Source organism: Bacillus rossius, chromosome 1, assembly GCF_032445375.1.
Source record: "Bacillus rossius redtenbacheri isolate Brsri chromosome 1, Brsri_v3, whole genome shotgun sequence".
Classification (NCBI taxonomy): domain Eukaryota; kingdom Metazoa; phylum Arthropoda; class Insecta; order Phasmatodea; family Bacillidae; genus Bacillus; species Bacillus rossius.
In genome coordinates this window covers 372966048-372983093 of record NC_086330.1, presented here as the reverse complement: position 1 = coordinate 372983093, position 17046 = coordinate 372966048, and the positions used below count along the sequence as shown (strand labels likewise).

Here is a 17046-nt window from a genome sequence, read left to right as displayed (position 1 = left end):
GAAGTCAAATACATATACCTTTTAGATGATTTTGCTATTGGCTTACTGTTCATCTGGACGAATCTCAACCAATTATAAACCCTCAACCAAAAAAAGGCTCGAATCACAGACAAACCAGCTGAGACGACTCACAAGTCAGCAGCCAAAGAACTCGCGTTATTTGCCCGAGTGTACAGGGGAATGTGCAGTCTATCCTGAAGGCTAATCGAAACCGCGAATTTTTCCGGTCTCTAGCTATCATTTGTCCCACGCTTCGAACGCAGTCCATCGGCTGCTCTGGTGCCAGGTTTATAACCGCCAGGCTTGTTAACATTAGAAAATTACATCTTGAATACCACAAGGCTTGTTAACATTCGAATATTACATCTTGAATACCGCCAGGCTTGTTAACATTAGAAAATTACATATTGAATACCGCCAGGCTTCTTAACATTAGAAAATTACATCTTGAATACCGCCAGGCTTGTTAACATTAGAAAATTACATCTTGAATACCGCCAGGCTTGTTAACATTAGAAAATTACATCTTGAATACCACCAGGCTTGTTAACTTTAGAAAATTACATCTTGAATATCGCCAGGCTTGTTAACATTAGAAAATTACATATTGAATACCACCAGGCTTGTTAACATTAGAAAATTACATCTTGAACACCGCCAAGCTTGTTAACATTAGAAAATTACATCTTGAATACCGCCAGGCTAGTTAACATTAGAAAATTACATTTTGAATACCACCAGGCTTGTTAACATTAGAAAATTACATCTTGAATACCGCCAGGCTTGTTAACATTATAAAATTACATATTTTATACCGCCGGTAAACACAATAAGTAGAGACCTGCAAAATTCGCGGATTCATTGACCTCTAGGATAGACTCCACAGTCATTTAAATACTCGCGGAAATGACACCTGTTCATTGGCTACTGACGCGTGAGACGTCTCAACTAGGCTGTCCGTAATTCGGCACTTTTTTGGTTTAGTGTTTCCCATTGGCTCACAGTTCCCCGGATAAAATGTGGGCCAATCTCAGAAGCATTACGAAGGTATAGTTGTTTTGATGCTAGCCTATCGCGAAATGAATCCGCGAATTTTGCATGTCTCTAATAATAAGTTTTAATTTTTTTTTTCAAATGTACTATTTGTATATTGTTTTAAGACCATAAATAAGTGTATATTGACAGTACTACTGTACTATTCATTAGGAAAAAAATTATATTTTAATGCTAAACATCAAATATAACTTCACAGTAGAAATATTTGTAGTTTTCGGTCACTATTAATAACTAGGTATTCCATTAAATGCTCAAAAGAGAAAATACAATTTAATATTAAATTATGTAAAAAGTTGTTGACTAAATCGTAAAAAAAAACTAAGAGACCGTCTTTCAATTACGCCTAAAAAAAAATAAAAAAAAAATATTATTAGATGATGCTCTTAATGAAATACAAAAGGAAAATTTACTTCCAAAATTCTCATTCCTAATTTTACTTTACGAAATACATACTTCCTGATACTTTGTTTTTAATGTAGTTACTTTACAAAGATGTGTCTAACATTTTTGCTCTAATATATGTATATCTGGCAACAGCGCTAATGTCCGAAATTGGGCATTGGAAAGAGAGCGCAAATGCCAATCTAAATGGAAACCGCAAACGTAAGATGAGACGCGCTATAGTTTTAGGCGTGGGAGTGAGAATGATGGGCGAATCACTTCATGCAATAACTGAATTAATTTTACCTAGTTGCGTTAACGATGAAAATTGTAAGCATATTGAGAAGTCCCATGAGTAGAGACCGGAAAAATTCGTGGATTCATTTCGTGATAGGCTGAAATTCAAACATGTGTACAATTCTGCTGGTTCTGCTTTTGGCTCGCAGTTTAACTAGAGCTCTCTGGGCCAATGAGAGACTATCGACCAAAGAAGCGTCGAATCACAAGCTACCTAGTGGAGACGCCTCACAATTTAGTACCCAATGAACACGCGTGTTTACTTGAGAAATGCAGAGGATAATGGAGGCTATCCTAGAGGTCATTGAATCCGCGAATTTTCCGGTCCCTACCCATGAGTCATAAATAGAGACTGGAAAAATTCTCACTTTCGGTGACCTCTAGGATAGACTCCACATTCCCCTACCTACTCAGGCAAATGCCACCTGCTCATTGGCTATTGACTCGTGACACCTGTCAACTGGGACGCTTGCGATTCAATACTATTTTGGTTGAAGGTATTTTCATTAGCTCAAAGTCCTTCAGATAAACTGTAAGCCAATCACAGAAGCAATATAATTATACAGTTATTTGGATTCTAGCATATCGTGAAATGAATCTACGAATTTTTCCGGTATCTAGTCATAAAGTACGTACGTTAAGTATCAATTACACAAAAGTGTTTCTAAATTTCTTAAGCACTACATTTTCAGCACCATAAACAATCCAACGTGATCAATGCTGCAAATTAATCGATAACCACTAATTACTCTACTAGTATTGTTCTAGTAAATATTAATTAAAAAAATACGAGCGCTCTTTTTTAACGAGCGCCTGTTATCACGTGGTCACCTCGCCATGGTACATGCACTCCATTCCCTAATGATCCACGCATCGACGACACATAGGCATTCATTAGTTATTGATGCATTAATAATTATAGCCTCGACATTATAGTTCTTCTTCCTTGCTGCTTCCTGTACACGTCTCTGATGTTACGGGGAGAGGATTTACTACACAGAAAAACATTTTCTGTACTTTTACAAAAGATCCTTTTTCAAACCAGTTGTCCAGAAATAGTGTGAAATGAGACAAGAAAGTTATTGTAACTTTATACAGCACATGGCTGTGATTATTTTTGCATATATGAAATTCGTTTTTTCGAGATAATACTGAGTATTTCTTACGAAAATTGGCGCATATATTTTTTTTTTTATATTTTCATTGATGTTTCACTCAAGCATAGTTTTTTAAACAATGGAAAAGATAATCGAGTATTCCATTATTGTACATAACTTGGTGTTGTTATGTTTATTAAAGTGCGCAGTTATTTATATTAACTATTGGAGGTACTGGGATAAACACAAACCATAATTGCCTGGTAAGAATCCGACCCAGAATTATTGCGAACACTATATTGTAGTGATACAGTTGTTTTCATGTAAATGTACAAATTTATGAATAAACTTAATTAAGAACATTTCTGTTCCATTTACAAAATTAAAATTTACAGTGGAGTAAAGTATTTTCTGTAAAATAGGTGCTTCTGTCCTGACTGTGTATGACAGTGAAAAATTTAGCAAAAGGTGAATAACATTTAAACTAAATGTAAGCCACGAATCTTTGTTTTTAGTTGTTTATATTTTTCGTATTATTTATAAAAGTTGAAGAAGAAAAATGTGTAAATGTAAATTGCTAAAAACAAATGGGGTGTGGCTGTGTCATGGACACGGCCGTGTGTTGTGCGTGAATACGTGTACGTAACAGGTAATATTTTCTATTAAAAATATAAAAAATGCTATTTTTTTATTTTAACACCATATATATTCACTGTAACTATTTTACACTAATGTTTTATATATGCAATCGATAGAGTTTGACAAGAGTTAACGACTGAAACTCAAACGAACGTCGTAGCTTCTCCGAGTCAAACATTATACTAAATGGAAATCTCTAAACGCAACAAAATGACCTCAAAATGGCGGCGCTTCCCACTCCACCGCACGCGATGCATCACAGTTCTGACTTAGCGTAGCGAATTCTTTAATCCTTTAGCTATTCGGTGGTGTGATTAAATTTTGGATGAAGATGATAGATATGTAGCTGCAACACTGAAATGTATCCCCCGAATTTGTTATCATTCGTTTTTTGAATTGCCCTCCCACTATGGAAACAAATTTAAAGACGTATTCGCGTCAAAAAAGATCACCTCGTTTACAGCCTGTCCAAGTTGTTCGCTCGTGAAGAATGATAAATCACTAGAGACCGGTAAAATTCGCGGATTCATTCGGCGATAGGCTAGAAGTCAAATACATATACCTTTTAGATGATTTGCTATTGGCTTACTGTTCATCTGTACGAATCTCAACCAATTATAAACCCTCAACCAAAGAAGGATCGAATCACAGACAAACCAGCTGAGACGACTCACAGGTCAGCAGCCAATGAACTGGCGTTATTTGCCCAAGTGTACAGGGGAATGTGCAGTCTATCCTGAAGGCTATTGAAACCGCGAATTTTTCCGGTCCCTATAAATCACACAACGGCAATCGTAGTTTGAAAACGAAGCAGCTTCCGTCTTGTCTAGGAGATGCTGTCATTACAGATGTCTAGAGACATGCAAAATTCGCGGATTCATTGACCTCTAGGATAGACTCCACAGTCCTTTAAATACTCGCGGAAATGACACCTGTTCATTGGCCACTGACGCGTGAGACGTCTCAACTAGGCTGTCCGTAATTCGGCACTTTCTTGGTTTAGTGTTTCCCATTGGCTCACAGTTCCCCGGATAAAATGTGGGGCAATCGCAGAAGCGGTACAAAGGTGTAGTTGTTTTGATGCTAGCCTATCGCGAAATGAATCCAGAAATTTGCATGTCTCTACAGATGTCCATCGCGAGGACTCAGACAAAGTGACTCCCGTCGAACGCCAACTGCCGTTAAGATACACATTCAAAGTTTGAAGATAGGCCAAGAGTCAGAGATTATTTGTAAGACGAGAACTCTACGTTTATCAATCAAATTATTCATATGTTAAATGCACCTATAGTGCCCATTAATAGTTTATACCCTATACAAAATAAGTAAAAATACGTTTCTGCCCTCAAACAATTAATGCAATATTCTGTAATTAATTTTACTACCGTTCTGAGATATTTAATGCTTGGATGCATTGAGCCAAAAATATTCAAAATATGTTAGCTGCATGGAATATGAGAAAATGTTTCATCAAACGTTTTTGGAATATTGGGGAACATAATTATAGAAGTTTATGTTCATTGAGCTCTTGAAATGTTCCAGAATTTTATAGAATTTTCCAAAACGTTTCCAGAAGAAATAGGTGCTCCGAAATATACCTACGCCTGTAGGCTGTGCCGAAATGGATTATTTTTTTACAATTAGTAAACTGTTTTTGTTGGTTACACTTAGTGTTATTACATTTGGATAATTATATCCTCATTATATTTAGAAGTTACTCAAAGAAAGTTGTTATGATCAGATATTTCCGTTGCAGTACAGTTGAGCTGGTGAACTATACTGCTATTCCCGGTGCAGAACAGCTGAACAAGATAACTACACTGTTATCTCCGGGATACAGATCAGCAAGTGATTTATAATCGTTTTCTTTTGCAGTATATCTTAGCAAGTGAACTTTATTCGTTTTCTTTTCCAGTATATCTCAGCTAGTGAACTATACTTCTGTTTCCGGTCTCATATATTGAGAGATACTTCTATTCCCCTTTGCAGTACAGCTCAGCTAGTGAATATATAACGGTATTTCTGGTGGAAGTGAAGCTCAGCTGTCAAGCTTTGCAGCTGTTCCCGCGGGGGGGGCAGCACAGAACAGCTGGTGAAGCACGCTGCTGTTCTCGGTGGAGCACAGCTCGGATAGTTGGCTGCACTGCGACTGTCGAGGCTGCGCACCGCCGGATAAGGCGTACCGAGGTCACATTGCAAACTGTAGCTCAATCCCGAGTCGCTCACGTGCAGACGCGAGACTTGTCTAGCTTGCAAGCTAGACAGCATCTCTGCTTGACGCTACTTCGTTGTTTCAAATCTCTCACAAACATTTGCAATACGTAGTGACCGGAAAAATTCGCGGGTTCAATGACCTCCAGGATGAACTCCACAGTTCTACGTACACTCGGTCAAATGTCACCCACTCATTGGCTGCTGTCTTGTGAGACGTCCCATTGTAGCAGCCTGTGATTCGACAAAGCTTTGGTCGGGTGTTTCTCATTGGCCCAGAGTCATCCAGGTGAGTTGTGAGCCAATAGGAGAGGCAGCACTGAGGTATAACTATTTGTAATTTAGCCTATCGCGAGATTAATTGCGAATTTTTCCGGTCTCTAGCAATACGTGGGTTTTTCCGAAATTTCCATTTCTATCAGAAACACGTCCTCCAAATCGACAAAAATGACTTCACTCTACATAAGGATATGTTTATTTTGAAATGATGAATAACCTGCCAAGCATCTAGTAAGTGTCGGTTTTGAGCTGGAAGCATCTATGATTGAACTGAGGTAGTACTTTGTGTGTGTTTTGGCTACGCTAACTAGAAACAGACGCGGCTTCAGCCCAGAATCCGTGGTATGTGCAGTAACAGTCATGATAATGAGCAAAATCGTGGCGAGATGGGCACCATAGCTGTATTTAAATTCTTTTTTTTTGAAAAAAACAAAAAAAACAACATAATCCGAAATGAGGCAAGCCCTATGAAGTCCAAAACTACTGACTCAACCCAATCAGGTTAGAAATATTTTGTCAAAAAAACCATCGATTATTGAAATGACATTGGTTCTTGTATACGCGTATCAATAAATAATAAATGAAACACATTTGTCTCTAACATCTTGGTCTTTGTTACATTGCTAATAACACTCACTTATCACTGCGAATTACTTTGTCACTTTTTCGACGCTTACGGCTTGGCTTCATCACTTGTATACGTATTCCCATCCTCTATTTCACCTTTCGTCATGCTTATCTCCCACTCCCCATCTTCCTACACACAGCTCGCAATACATTTGCCCCGCACTATGTATGTATACCCTTCCTCTACTTCCCCTTCTTTCCCGCTCATCAACAAACAACTGTATGTTCGCAAGACATTTGCCCCGCACTATGTATATATTCCCTTCCCCTACTTCCCCCTTCTTTCCCGCTCATCAGCAAACAACTTTTCGTTCGCATGACATTTGCCCCGCACTATGTATGTATTCCCTTCCTCTACTTCCCCTTCTTTCCCGCTCATCAACAAACAACTGTATGTTCGCAAGACATTTGCCCCGCACTATTTATATATTCCCTTCCTCTACTTCACCTTCTTTCCCGCTCATCAACAAACAACTGTGCGTTCGCAAATACATTTGCACCGCACTATGTATATATTCCTTTCCTCTACTTCCACTTCTTTCCCGCTCATCAACAACCAACTGTGCTTTCGCAAAGACATTTGTCCTGCACTATACACATTCCCTTCCTCTACTTCCCCTGCAGTCCCACTTTAGTCTACCGCTCATCAACAACAAACTGCGCGTCCGCCAGACATCTGGCCCGCACTATGCACAGCTGACTGACGCCTCGTGTCCGTGTGTTGCAGCGTTCTGCCTGCTGCTGCTCGCTGTGGTGGGAGCGGCCGGCGAGGGCAGCGACGAAGATGTAAGGCCAATGTCCACACAATGTCTGTACAGCTGCCGCTCTTACGAGCTACTTCAAACATTTGAACATCGTACTTTCGAACCCCCTTAAAAAATTTAAGAATTAAAATAGGTTTCCAAAATTTTCGGTCCAACTTTGTTTCTAGAATATCAATTAAATTTTCTAATACTAATTAGATTTAGAACAATAACCAAATACACATGGTTAGATCAAAAACCAAACAAGTTATTTGAAGTCTCTCAGTTCATAATAGGATTGAAAATTTAATTGGGCCTTAAACGTTATTGAAACCAATAAATAAAAACTGATGTCTTATAAAACAATTTATTAATCAGGGTTACATTTTTAGGCATATAAATTTATAAAACTTTCTACCTTGAACAAGAAGATTTTTTTGACGTGACAACGTCTAATAAATCGATGAACGCCGGCTGCACGCACAAAAAAGGATGACATATTGTCCCGTTACGCACATTGTCCCGTTACGCTCACTGTACGCTTGCGCCGCATCTATCTCTCTTCCACTCGATTGGAACAACCATCGATTTGACTTTTTCGAGGCACATTAAACTTGAAACACTCCCATTCGTTTCCTACTTTTCCTATCATCGTCCTATCTTTAACAGAATAACACAGATTGGAAGAAGTTAAATAGCAAACATGTATAAAAGTTATAGTTAAAATAATATCATCGTTAAATTAATAAACATATTGGAATTAATTAGTGCAAATAAAAGTAAATTTATCAATTAAATTGTAGATTTCATTTCACTCCTTCATTGTATCCATACAAAATGGTGATAATTCAATATAAATGATTAAATTTTATTCATAAAAGTATGCAATCATTTCATCAATGTTTTGTTATGACGTTGTCACGTTAAACTATCGTCCGTAAATCGACTTTACAGACAACCATTTTTTAAAAAATCTGTAACCGGAGTCTCTGAGGTGCTAATATATAACAACTATATCCTGGGTTCGAATACCGGGTAGGCCGCGGACGTGCCCACGTCTAATTGGCTGTCACTGTTCAACACTCAGATGCTCGAGTGAGTTCCCGCAGTGTGAACAGTAAACCACTTTCCGGAAAAGTACGTCCTCGGTGCGGTTGAATAAATGATTTATTTTTGTACCGCGAGGCTTTATGTAGTAAATTATTGTATCGTTTATTTAAAAAACATAAATTATACTATGTAAGTTTCCATAATATTTTTTCTTTAACTAAATGCAAGATAAGACTAACAAACAATTATACTTTATACTTAAAAGAATTTAGGACGACCCCGAATCCTGTTTCAATGAAGTGTGTGCATGTAACAATTTAGCGTTTAGAAGCATTTCACTTATTTGTTTATTGGCGCTTGCTTTTTTGTTTCAATGAAATCGTTCCATCAAAGATAATTTTGAAAAATTAAGTTAATATTAATGTTTAAGAAAACTTTATTAATAGTAATACTTTGGCAAGTTTATTAATAAATATGCTCTACCTATGTTAATAAATTTATATATGTTTTATAGTCATACTTCCTTCGCGCTTAGCTAAAAAAAACTTCTAAAATCTATATTTGCACATTTTAATGCGAGTTACTTTCAAAACTAATATAAACCCATTTACAGTGGTAGCGAAGAGAATTACTAATCATAAAATTGACGAGTTAGTAACCACTGTGATCTTTTTATTTCCTCATTAATTTGAAATAATGTATAGGGACACTAAATGCAATGTGTTATATGCAGAGACCGGAAAATTTCGCGTATTCATTTCACAATATGCTAGAATCCAAACAACTGTACCTTTTATATTGCTTCTGTGATTGGCTTACAGTTTATCTGAAGGACTTTGAGCCAATGGACAACCTTCAACCAAAAAAAGTATCGAATCGCCAGCGTCCCAGTAGACAGGTGTCACGAGTCAGTAGCCAATGAGCAGGTAGCATTTGCCTGAGTGTGTAGGGGGTTGTGGAGTCTATCCTAGAGGTAATCGAAAGCGCGAATTTTTCCAGTCTCTAATTACATGGCACATGTATACGAGACACTAGGTTAAGTTTGTGGTGCTCACGCTAAGATGGAGCCAGTTGCTAGACAACCCGCCAGATGTCAGCAGAGCGGGGTCGCAGTTGTTCCAGTGTCCCGAGGAGACGTCCCGGGTGCTGCACCCGCGAGGCGACGATGACACCACGGTCACCTGGAGGAAGTCCTTCCCCAGGAAGAAGCGCGTGCTGACGGAGCCGCTGTGCCTCGGCCCGCACGGGGAGGTCCTCTCGCGCCTGTGTCTGCGCAACGGCTCCTCCAGGTCCCCGTCGTGGGTCCCGGACACCCCGCCCACCTGCCACCGCACGCAGCCCTCCTACAAGCAGGCCGACAAGTGCCCGGCGCCCTACAGGAGCGCGCAGCTGCACGACGCCCGCGTGTGTCTGCTGGTCACAGAGCCGCGGCGCTACTCCGACGCCTGCCTCGCCTCGGGCTATGAGAACTACGTGCTGGACCTGCACCACGACGAGTTCGACGACCTGATGGGCCTGCTGCGCGAGTCCGGGGTGTGGCAGGTGTGGCTGCCCGTCCAGAGGCACGAGGCCTACGGCCCGCTGCTGCTGAGGCTGCCCGGTGCCCGGTGGGGGACCCGCTTCAAGGTCCCCGGCGACCTGGCGGTGTCCTGGGCCGCCGGGCGCAGCTCCCTGCAGGGGGAGTGCCTGCGCCTCAACGTCCCCGTCGACGCCGACTCGGACGCCACCCTGGAGACGGACGCGTGCCGCCGCCCGCTCAGCGAGGTCTGCCACCTGAAGCTCTCCAAGAAGATCGTGACGCAGCTCGCCTGCCCGGAGGACAGCTTCACGTCGCTCTACTCGGGGGAGCACCAGACCACGTGTCTGGGCGTCAACTACGGCACCACCACGTGGGCCGACGCCGGCGCCAAGTGCTCCGAGCTGGGCGGGCACCTCGCCACCATCCCCTCGCCCTTCCAGAACTACCTGCTGGAGGAGATCCTGGACGACTCGAAGCTGGACGCGGACCACTCCCACTGCTGGATCGGCCTGCGCAGGAAGGAGAGTGGCGGCGGTTTCGAGTGGAGCGTGTCGGGAAACAAGTCCGTCGACGTGCAGTACGTCAACTGGGACGAAGACGAGGACCACTCCGAGAGCGACGGCAAAGGAGCCGTGGACAAGGAGGGCTCGTGGAAACTGGTGGACGACCCGACGCTCGACTGCTTCATCTGCCAGTTCAACGCGAGCGTTCCTCACACCACGTTCTCTCTGCGGCACAACTACGAATCCAACAAACTCATCTTCAGCGTGTTCTCTCCCAGGGGACTGTGGAAGAGGTCTTCGGAGGACAGGGGCTTCAACTGTTTCACAGATTCTTCAGGGACGTTCATAAACAAAGTTAATGTGATAAGCCACTGGCACAAGCACTGGACTGTTGGTAACTTACCTGCGTTCAGTTCCTTCGATGTAAACAACGTTATGTCCGATATAAACATCAACATGGAGACATCTGTATACATACTGAACCTCAACAGAAATTCAGGACATTACTGGTGCGAAGGTCACATGGTTTCATCCTTTCAGCTTGAACGAAGCAAAAAGATACTTATATTTGGATCTAGACCTGGCCACCTATTTTCTCTAGTAGTAGATATTCATGGAATATGTAATATCACACTGGGTGCTACAATATGTGACTCAACATTTTCTGACATTTATGCCAAAATAGCCAAAGATATAAAAGGCACCATAGAAAATAAATCCACGCGCACCAGTGTTTCGGACATAAGGCCTCTTAAAATAATTGACTTTTCTGATAATGGCACTCTCAGACTAGTTTTGCATTTGAGACTGAATATAAGAGGATTTAAAGATGAATTTGTGTTCAAAGATACTTTGTTGACATTGAAAAAAATTTTGTCATCAAATCGCAGTTATTATTCCTTGGTATCATTTCTGAGCACAGAAGGATGCCCTGAATCTATAACAGAAGAAAATAGTCAAGTTCTTCACTGGGACTTTACTCAGTTTGGATATACAGCTGTTCCAAAAGAAATATGTCTTAATAAGCATGGAATACCTGTGCATCGAAAATGCGAGGGAAGTTTTCTCTTGGGCGGTGTATGGGGAGAGACTACGGGATCTTGTTCAGATAACAATGGTTCCTTGATTACCACAAGACTGCAAAACCTCGTGAATGAATCGGAAAGAGGCAGGAACAAGTCATCGACCGAAATAGCAGTGGAGATCTCTCAGCTTACCACAGAAAACTTTTCTTGGCTTGTGCCAGCTGATATTTACTATCTTGCCCGTGTAATGCAAAATTTAGCTCGTATATCTAGTGAAACTCTTTCTAGCAGCGATGACATATTTGAACTTGAAGCAATTACCAGAATTATAGACTGTGTGAATGAAGCAGACAGACAAACTGTTCAGATGTCACAAGACTTTCTGAATTCCACCAATATGCTTCTTGATGCTTTAGATTCGATACTGAACTTCATAACTCTTACCGCAAGGATAGAAGAAAATAAAGGGGTTATTTTATGTGTGACGCCACAAGTAGTTGTCCAAATATCGGATCCTACGCAATCCAATATTTCAGGTCTGGCCATTACACGAAAAAAAGAAACGACATTCTACACAAAAAATTTCAATGATTATGACATTGTCCCATTGAATTCCAACGAAACAATGGACTCTATTATGTTTTCCGATGATATAGAAGTTGCTACATGGGTGCCAGACGAGCTGCTTAACCAAATAATTACCAGCGACAATAGCACCGCCAATTGCAGTGACTCGGCAAACATCGATCTTTGTGAATCCGAACAGCCGTATGAATTACGTGGGAGGAAGCCTTTCGTTGTTATTTTCGTGCTGTATGATGACATTCTGTTTCACAGCAGGCATCAGTACCACAGAACTGAGAACAGGAGCGACAGTCTTGTGGGCAGTCGAGTTGTGAGCGTGTCCATTCCCGGTTTGGAGTCCGACCTGCCCGTGCCAATTTCCATATTTTTCAGGCCGCTGATAAATTCGACAGAGAACGCTGTTCCCAACGCACACAAGTGCGCGTTCTGGGATTTTTCTTTCAACAGCTCGTCACCTTCCTTGTCGCTGGGTGGCTGGTCGTCGGAAGGTTGTTTCTTCGCCGGCAGCTCCACTGGAAATGACTCCTCTGCGGTGGATGTCTGCTTGTGTACGCATCTCACGCACTTTGCTGAGCTGGTTCTGGGGCCCATGGCCTACGAGTGGCAAGAAAGTCGACTCTCGTCGGAAGCGGTGCTCAACCCCAAAGTCGTGTACTTGCTGAAACACCAAAAGGCACTGGACATCATCAGCATCACGGGTTGCAGCTTGTCCCTCCTCGGCATCCTGGGCATCATCGTGACCGCTGCAGTTTTCCGGTCGTGGCGAGACAAGCCAGGAACGAAGATACTGCTGCAACTCGCCCTGGCGATCGGTCTGCAGATGACCACGTTCCTCATCGCGAACACCGAGACAACTTTCGAAGTTGTTGGGGAAAATGATTCCAACGACACTGCTTTCGACGACAACCTCATCGTCTCGTCCACGAACAGTAACTCCTCCACCAGCAACGATGGAGCAGCAACTGACGAGATACTGTGCATAGTTGGAGGTGTCATTCGCCATTACTCTATTATGTGTGGGTTCACGTGGATGCTGGTAACAGCTTTCCTCCAGTTCCAAAGATACGTTAAAGTGCTGGGCAACACCCGACCCAATAGGTTTTTCTTAAAGGCTGCCTTGTTTGGTTGGGGTGTTCCTGTCATACCAGTAGCGATACTCTTAATAATAACACCACAATCGTACGTACCGCCTTACAAGACGTCCATGTGCTATCCAACAGGAATCTATCTTTACGCAGGTGTTGTCTTTCCGGCGTCTATCATCATCAGTATTAATTTCATAGTCTTCGTGAAGGTAATCAATAGTATCATGAGGGGTCCAGACGGCAAGTTGAGGTCGACTCCGGACAGAGGGTTGATCCTGTCCCAGTTGAGGCTCGGGGTGCTTCTGTTCTCCTTGCTCGGTCTGTCGTGGTTCTTCGGCCTGATGCTGGTCGTGAGCCAAAACGTCGTGTTCTCCTTCCTGTTCTGTCTGACGGCGACGACGCAGGGCCTGGTCGCCTTCCTGTTCTTCGTGGTGTGCGACCCCTCCACCAGACACCTGTGGACTTCTCTCGTCAGCATGTGGGCCAAGATCGCCTGGCGACTCACCATCAAGAACACTAAAGGGTTGTCGAAGAAGGCAACCGCGTCAAACAACTCGGGCAAAGAGACAAAAGGTAACGTTCCAGCTAAGACTGCCGCAGAAGAAAATGCAGTCACCGAAAGGAAAATTGGAACGAACTAAATTTTTCTTCGAGTGATAATGACATGATTGTGATATTTAAATGCCTCAATGTGATTCATGTGCCTTCTATTTAAAAGTGTTTCTGTAGGTTCATACATGATGGGACTCTTCTGACTGAATTAAATCTTAAATTGTTTAACTTTGTTCAAATATGACGTGGCTCATTAAAATGGCAAAATATACCTTGCAAATTTTGACATATCACATATGTATGCAGTCACCATTTACTCACTGAAAATTTACTTTCATTTGTTTTTCTTAATGTAGTTCGCAATTTACTGCTAGTCTTGAATAAGACATAATAATTCCTTTGGTAATTTTTTGTAAGTATAGTTATAGGTATCAGTACTGCAATAACGCTTCTCGTTAGTATTTAACTAATAAATAAGCGTTTGTGACCGTGTACGAAGTTGTGTAACATGAAAAATAGGATAAACACCATTACCATACCATCTAAATAAGAGCTATAAAATGAATACACTCATTCTTCATCTCCGCTTCTAATCACATTTCCATCACAGTATACACACTTTCTGTTATTCACGTAGTAAGTTAAAATAGTCTTGGAATAAATTGTTTTTGTTAATTATTTTAATAAAAGGAAAGGAATAATTAAACAAAAAATTACTTTCATTAAGTTTATTCCAAAATAACTTAAGGAAATAAAGTGGTCTAAATATCTCAATTTGACCAAAACCATTATTCTATACATGTTTTGTTCTATTTACATCAAGAATATTCAAGAAACTATTGAAAATATGAGCTTCACCCCTCAAGATATGTTTATTGAGTGTTTTACCCAGTTCAAATAAGGTGAATAAACAATTTTTTTTTAAAATCAGCCAGATTAGCTTTTCAGTGGGTAAACGTATTTTTATATTTATATATTGTGTAATCTCAGGTTTCAGAAAAAAAGTTAACACAATAACGTTGTAAAATAACTTTAATTAGATCTCTGTTCTCTACAAATTATTCGAATGAATAATTCTGTAAATTATAGTTGGCAATTTAACAATTTCACAATCCCATAATCCTGTGTCTAATTTTGTGTTATACTATACAATCTGTCAGCGCTTCCTTCTTGGCTGCAGCTAACACGTCCGGCACGAAACTCAGTCAGTGCGAAACATTCAGTACTCAAGCTGACGTCTTGCCCTAGTCGAACACACTTGTAACTGACACGCCAACTAAATGTCAGTCATCATGTAGCCAAGAATGCGTTGGCCTTCTGGCCAAACACTCCGTGAGCTTTTTACTCTTTATCTACGGGTAAATCACTGTCGCACGAATTTCATGAATTCAGTACTTGCTAGGACTGACCGAAAATTTTTCTTTACTTTCATAAACGCCATTGAATAACTTGTTAAGTAAGAAAAAAATTGTTATATTATGAATTAACTTACTATCATGTGCATAAACACGAAATATAAGAAGCAAAACAATTAAGAATACTACTACTCCCTTAGGAGACAAAATTGGCCAAAGAGTCGCAATACTGCCTGGGCGCTGGTCGTTTATTTCAAAAGAATGTATAAAATAATGTTAATCATATGTTACGTTATGTAGTATTTTTTATGTTTTATATTTGTGCCACAAATAACTTAATGTTTACAGATTAATATATATGATAATGTGCGTGTTTACAGTTAACTTTTAATTGTTTCTTTCATAACGCTATTTGGGCAAAAAAATATGACATGCACAAGATTTGCAGAATGCTTTTTCTTGGTTTTGATTTAAATATAAATATTTTGCCAACATATCTTAGTGTAAAATAGTAATAAGTGTGTTTGTAGATTGGCAGTAGCTGTAATTGGATGTTATAGAATTACCTAGGATCCAGAGTAAAACATTTTTGAAAAAAATATATGTATACATTTATGAGATTTTATATATATTTTGCAAAACTATTTGAATTATTTTAACGGGGATTATAACCTGTCATATGTTTTTTTTAACCTCTGTCTGTCAAATACAATATTGCAGTGTGATAAAGTGCAGCTAATAAGACATCCTTTGTACTTTCATATGATACTATTGTATTGTGAAAATAATAAAATATTATTATTAAATTATAACTATATTTATAGTCCTAAATTACACCCAAATTAATGAATTTAATTATGAAATCCATACTCTCAACAAGGATTCACTACATGGGCTGGACATCTGAACTTCAAATCAAAATCCCTTATCCGAAATAGAAGTGTCCTGACTATTGCGCCAGTACTGACTTAAACAGTGATATGTTATACCAAGAGTCCTTGATAAGGCGTTGATAAGTATTCGATGTTAGCCACTACATCTTCCTTCCTCTGTGGTTGTCTCTCGTTACGAAGCGCTCTGACCACTCATCCATATCAATAAGGAAAAATTCATAGTCGTAGTATCATCAACATAATTAATGTGTATTTTAATTATATCTATCTTGCTATAAAGTTTCAATTAAATATTAATGCAAACATATGAGGTAGACAACGAACAAATGTTATAAATATTGCGGCTCATGTATGTTCGTTATATTTGTAAAATTATTTCATGGTTAATAATTTGGCAAGATTATTATTATAAGGATTATAGAAACACTAGATTTAATTCGATGTATGGGCGACCAGATTTCCAAAGTTATCCTAATTAGATTCAGTAATAATTACGTGATAGGTTACCAACATCCAGACATACAAACTGTTACATTATATCCAGGATAGCCAATATCTTACAGCTCGGCTAGCTTCAGGGACAAGAGGTACTTTAAAAGATATTTTAACAATTATTACGGATATTAAAAATATCGTCGAAGCTCTATATTTAAATCGCGGTAGGACTGTGCACCAGCCAAGTCGCAATGTGGCATGTGTAGAGTGCGGTGTGCGGTGTGCGGTGTGCGGTGTGCGGTGAGAGTGGCAAGTTGTTTGGGGCCGAAGCCTGGCCAGGCCTCTCTACCTCCACCTCCTAGATCTGAACCCGTTAGGGTATACTAGGAGCACTAACTTTTCTTCTTTTCATCCAGATGCCAGCTGGTGTCTTGCTGGGCATCTGGATGTTGGCCTCAGATGTTCTATTTGCCATGTTGGAATGGTGTTTACCATTCTCTTGCCTCGACCAAAAACAACTTATCCGTTCTGTTCACCGCCGTGCCAGCAGCCAGAATAAAGCTTTGTCAAACGATTAAATATTCATATTCCTCTTGCGTCCACGCGGTGAGAGGGACAATGAGGCGAGGGAGGGTAATACGAGAGAGGAGCAGGGAGCACCCGGAGAAAAGCACACCGGCTACCGGCAACGTCCGCCACGTCTCCCTCGGCTCG

At 40.5% G+C, this 17046-nt stretch overlaps 1 protein-coding gene across 1 annotated transcript in view; it reads left to right on the top strand.

The window, feature by feature from the left end:
* Positions 1–15808, top strand: part of LOC134528487 (uncharacterized) — a 54984-nt gene extending 39176 nt beyond the window's left edge. The window contains exons 2-3 of the mRNA XM_063362139.1: positions 7315–7373; positions 9494–15808. Coding sequence (XP_063218209.1) covers positions 7315–7373; positions 9494–13738 — 4304 coding nt within the window. The 3' untranslated portion in view covers positions 13739–15808. The remainder of the gene's footprint in view (positions 1–7314; positions 7374–9493) is intronic.
* The last annotated feature ends 1238 nt before the right edge of the window (positions 15809–17046 follow it).